This window comes from Austrofundulus limnaeus, unplaced genomic scaffold (assembly GCF_001266775.1).
Source record: "Austrofundulus limnaeus strain Quisiro unplaced genomic scaffold, Austrofundulus_limnaeus-1.0 Scaffold355, whole genome shotgun sequence".
NCBI classification, from domain to species: Eukaryota; Metazoa; Chordata; class Actinopteri; order Cyprinodontiformes; family Rivulidae; genus Austrofundulus; species Austrofundulus limnaeus.
The window spans coordinates 613,927-619,522 of NW_013952757.1; the positions used below are offsets into that span (position 1 = coordinate 613,927).

At 35.6% G+C, this 5,596-nt stretch overlaps 1 protein-coding gene across 1 annotated transcript in view; it reads left to right on the forward strand.

The window, feature by feature from the left end:
• map3k5 (mitogen-activated protein kinase kinase kinase 5) overlaps positions 1-5,596 on the forward strand; it is a gene marked incomplete in the record, with an annotated part of 89,557 nt that overhangs the window by 74,642 nt on the left and 9,319 nt on the right. The window contains 3 exon segments of the mRNA XM_014023049.1: positions 1,709-1,866; positions 3,685-3,862; positions 4,656-4,673. Coding sequence (XP_013878503.1) covers positions 1,709-1,866; positions 3,685-3,862; positions 4,656-4,673 — 354 coding nt within the window.

Consider the following 5,596-nt stretch of genomic DNA (forward strand, 5'->3'; position numbering starts at 1 on the left):
GGTTATTGCTCAAAACCTATTAAACATAGGAGCTTCAGATTTCTTTTGTTGTTTAGCTCTGATGAAGGGCTATCCATCAGGCCCTCCTCCACTTGAAGCACTTGGATAATCGACTGTGTAGACACTGACTATGGTTTTTTTTATCCATTTTGTATTATTAGTGTATTGCCTTGAATTTTTGCTGTGCTAAATGGATTTTTATTATTTTGATTCATGCTTTTATCATATTTTTAGGATTTATATTGTTTTTATTCTCTTTAATGAAAGTAACTTGTTGTTTTGTGTTATTGTATTTATATCCATAGGACCTTGAGGGACTACAGATTAAAACTAGCCTCCATGACTAATTCTGGCATTTTTTTGTAATATGCACTGTCCCTTCTTCAATAAATAAACAACAACAACAACAACCAATCAGTGCCCACCCCCCACCCCCTTCGGACCCCCCAATTTATCTGAAAAAGGGGTATCTGGACATACAAAAATGGTTATAGCTCAAAAACTATTAAACATAGGAGCTTCTGATTTTCGTTGGTTGTTTTAGCTCTGATGAAGGGCTATCTATCAGGTCAACCAATGTCCCCCCCCCACACATACACACACAAAAGGACCCCCACCCAAACCACTAGAATGACATTTATTAGGAATAAAGACTTCTGAGTTCTGGTGCATTTGTGCATGCAGGGGTCATTATGTTACTGCTATGTGGTATCTAGTTTATCTGAAAGGGGCCATTGCAATTTAATAAAACACATGACAACTCATAACTTAAAAAAGGTAGAACTAGCCAAATGACTATTTTTTATCCCCAGGCCATGATTTTTTAAAAAGCAATAAAATACAATAATATAAAAACAATAATGGCACACAATGTCAAGAAATTAGATTAAACCCATCCTGACACAGAAACAGATTAAAAATAAACTGCTAAAAATAAAAGCAATGCAATAAAAACATACAATATGCATCAACTAGTTTTTATTTAGTGTTGACAGATGTGTGAATCAAAAAGCCATTTTTTAAATGTTTAGTGAAAGTCTCATAGGTTGTTAATTGTCTGATTTCATCTGGTTGTGAGTTCCATTCCTGGGCACCTTTCATAAACCAAGTTGACTGAAACATTTTTGCCACCTCAGTGGARATTACATTCCTGAGTGAATGAAAATTTGCTAGATTCAGCTCCATTATTTTACACATCTTATCAACATGAGTTTTAAAGGAAAGATTGGAGTATATTTTAACTGGTTACCAGTCAGCAACTTTTCACCTGCGACCCATATATCAAGATCATGGGAGCATCTTGGTTTTAATGATAACATGCTGACTGTTTGAAAATGTTCACCTGTTGATAACATTCTTCCAGCCATGCTGTGACATGATTCATTGCCTTACTGAGTGTGGCTCCAACATTGTCTTTAGAATAACTGTGAACAAATAAACACATCTTCTGCATGCATGATACATTCAACTTCAGAAGGTAAATCATTAATATGAAGATTAAGTAAAAGTGGACCAATAATTGATCCCTGTGGAACACCTGTTGACACTTTAAGTAACTCAGATCTGTAGTTTTTTCTCCATTTAAACTGAAAATCCAGAGGCAGGGGGCATCAACAGCAAAGGAATCATCCCTAAAACTCACAGCTTTTCAATTAAATCTGCACTCATAACAAAACTAAATTTTACTGTTATTTTTTGTACTTTCCAGGTACTTTACAATATATGGCTCCTGAAATTATAGACAAGGGTCCACGCGGATACGGTAAACCGGCAGACATCTGGTCTTTGGGCTGCACCATCATAGAAATGGCGACCGGTAAACCACCTTTCTATGAACTCGGAGAACCACAAGCTGCCATGTTCAAGGTGAGAAATCTCATACTGAGAATCAGAAATCTCTACAGATTGTTGCAATAAATTTTATGTGTATAAATCAGGTTTTATTATATCTTTGATTAAGAAAAGTAACCTATAATGTTTTATTGTGAACAACATTTGGAACATGCTCATCACTTTTGACCCACCTTTTTATTGTATTTAAAGTGGTGACAAATAACATCCCCCTCCTTCCTGTTTGTATTGTACAGTATTACATTAATACTCCTGCTTGGAGCTGGATAATCCTGTCTGCCCTGCTGTCAAACAGTTAGCCAGATTATTTACAGTGAAACTGAAAATGCTGTCTGGTGTGTGTGTGAACACAAAGTAAAAGCTTCTTTTCTCTTGTGTGTAAAGAATATCATTCACAATATTCCCAGATGAGGTGTGACAGATGAAAACAAAAACAGCTGATGATCACCTGCTGTCAGTATGAATAAAAACTGTTGTGAAAGAATTTGCAAAGCCGAGTATTGATGCTCAAAAGTCAGCCTCAAAAGCTAAAACAAAATGAAAATTATTTTACATTCATCTATCCTTTTTATATAGATCCACTGAGTCTTTTTATTGTCCAGAAAATAACATAACTCCATGTGTGTGTGTTTGTATGTCTGTTAGCAAAATATTTCCTGAACTACAGGACAGATTTTATTGAAACCCTATCAATGGATATCCATTTATAGCTGGGTAATCTCTGAAGTCAAGACAATTTAAGATGGCTGCCAAAATACAAAAAGCTTAAAAAATCTTATTGACCTTAGCCAAAACTTACTGTAACTCTGTTAATGTTACAGATACTGAGCTAAAATTTGGTGTAGTTGTAGTTGAGTCATCCCTATCATATACTTCAAGCATTAAGAGATCATGCAAGATTTTTGTTCAAAGCTTTAACAAACAAGGCAGCAAGTTGTTTGTTTTTTGGTTGAGAGTAAATTAAACTTGGAAAAATTAGATTTTAATTTTGTGATTTTCATAGGGCACTGTGGAGTGTGAAGGAGGACACATAAGCTGATTTCCAACCAGTTAACTTTATTCCTTCAAAAACTAGAATGGCAGAACAGAACCACATTCTACTCTGGGGGTTTAGAAAATGCTTTGAAAAAACTACTACTCATTTAGKCTAGTGCAATAATGCCAAATGCATTTTTAGCTCAGGGATAGGCAACTGGCTGCTCATGGGCCACATCTGGGCAATGGGTAACTTTTGTCTGGCCTGCCAAAAAAATATAAATAGATTTTTTTTTTACTTGAAAAGAAAGTACTCAACTAAGCTCAACGTAATTTAAATAAAGTTACTATACACAAGGTAATATCAAATAAAACTAGATACCACATAGCGGTAACATAATGATCCCCGCACGCACAAATGCACCAGAACTCAGAAGACTTTATTCCTAATAAATGTCATGCTACTAGATGCATCCCAAAATTGTAGTGGTTTGGGTGGGGGTCTTTTTTATTTGGTTGGGGGCACTGATTGGTGGGCCTGATGGAAAGCCCCTCATCAGAGCTAAAGAACAAAAGAAACCTGCAACACTGCGCAGAAAATTGACGTAGTTCAAAACTCCTCCTTCTGTTTGCTGAMTGGCCCAGGTAAAATAAACTACAAGCAGACACTGCACAGAAAATCAACGTCCTGTTCTCTGATTGGCCTGGATGAAAATTCTCCTGATGAAATCCTTGTCTATGGGAGAAATCCCAGACYGAGCAGTGAAGGGAAACTAGAATTGAGTGGAACTGCGTAGGAAGGCAAGGGRCAGGCTACTTTTACCCTGATTTATTTGATTTTGTCTCCTTTGTCGGCAGGTGGGCATGTTTAAGATCCATCCAGAAATTCCAGATTCCATGTCGCTGGAGGCCAAAGCCTTCATCCTGCGCTGCTTTGAGCCTGATCCAGACCGGCGTGCCACCGCCTTCGACCTGCTTACCGATGAATTCCTCACTGTAACCAGCCGCAGAAAGAAGAACAAGAGCAACCTCAGTGGTGGGTTTGGTTCACAAAGCTGAAGCTATCTAAAATCAGTGTGTTGTGCTCTCGATATGTACTTGGAAATTGGAATTTACAAGTTAAAAGTGAGAAAAATCAACTTTTTAATGTGTGTAAATAGTAGTAAACTAGATTCACAGATGGTTTTGTCATTGGGAATGCTAACGTAGATGCTTATTTTGATTATATTATTAACACCCATATTTGAGAGGAAAGCTTGTTGGCTTTGCTTTAAATAAATTTAAATATAAAGACACATTCCCAAAAACTTAAGCTTTTAATTCACAAAGCATTGTGTTAAAATGATTGTTTTTAGAATTTCTCAGTAAAAAAATTAAAACAAAAATTGATCTGAAAATGAGTGACCATCAGTGTAAAGCATACAAACAAAAAGCATCCTTAAAAGCCACAAGAACTTTTGCAATTTTGAGGCCCTAATAAATGTGATGATTCATCAACTATGATGTGACAAAAACTAAGGAACTTTAAGTTTAAAATATCCAGAAGAGAAAAAGATTAGATGTCACCTAATCTTATGATCACTGCTCATTGTTGACCGTTTCATGCAGCTTGGTTTGTGTTTTTAAAAGCAGTAGCTACATTTTTCTTGTTTCTTCACATGAACTGAACTCACCCACAGCTCAAGTCATGTGCTCTGTCACCAGTGAATGAGATTTAAAAAAAGTTGATTTAATGCTTTATTGTTATCCTGACAATTGTTCCTGTGAATCCTCTTCTATGTTCTTATTAAACTGCTGACACTCATCTTTCTGTTTTTCCTCCCATGTAGCTCCGACCTCAGGATCAGGTGAGTTCATTTAGAATTTTGTGTGCTCATTTCAGACTCATTTATTACATCTTGGTCTGTTTTGTGAACACAGGCAGATTTATGAAACAGCGTCTACTTTGCAGAGTCTCAGCTGCAGTTTACAGTGTTTACCCCTGAACTTTCTACACGGTTCTCTTTTTCCAAGAACTCAAAATAGATGTTGAGCAGCTAAATGTTTCAAGGTGCTTGAGAGTGTTTAAACACTGCTTTGTAAATTAAACACGACTTGTGTGTGGCACCAAGTGTAAAATTGGATTTGGATTGAATTTAAATAGGAAATCCCACAGAAGTTACATTAAAACTAAAATTGCAAAATCAATTGCAGTTTTATACAAGGCTAAGGAAGTATTTAATGATGAAGCATTGCTCTTATTATATAAGGCCATCATTGAACCTCATTTAACTTKCTGCATTGAAGTTTGGGGAAAAGCATATAAACATTTACATATCCTGTTTTTGTTTTGCAAAAAATAGCCGTGAGAATTTTGACAGGAAAGCATTGTTATCATCCGTCTAATGTTTTGTTTAGTCAGTTAAGATTATTGAAGTTTTATGATCTGGTTAATTATAGAATTTTGTTGATGATGTATAAAGCTCATAACAATGCTTTACCTTCTGAAATACAATTTTATTTTACTAAAAGGAAAAGTGTTTATAATTTGAAAGGATTCGGGATGTTTGTTTTACCAAAAATTAGAACAATCTTGAAAGAGAGACGTACTTCAGTTCAGGGTATCAAATTATGSAATAGTTTAGCAAAGAACCTCAAAACTACTGGTTCTATTCATTCATTTAGAAGAAGGGTCAAAACTTTGTGTCTGAAAAGTTATGGGCAGTCTATGTTTGAGTAATTTACATTTGTTCTTGTTTTTTTTTTTTGTTTTTTTTTTCTTTCTCTCGGC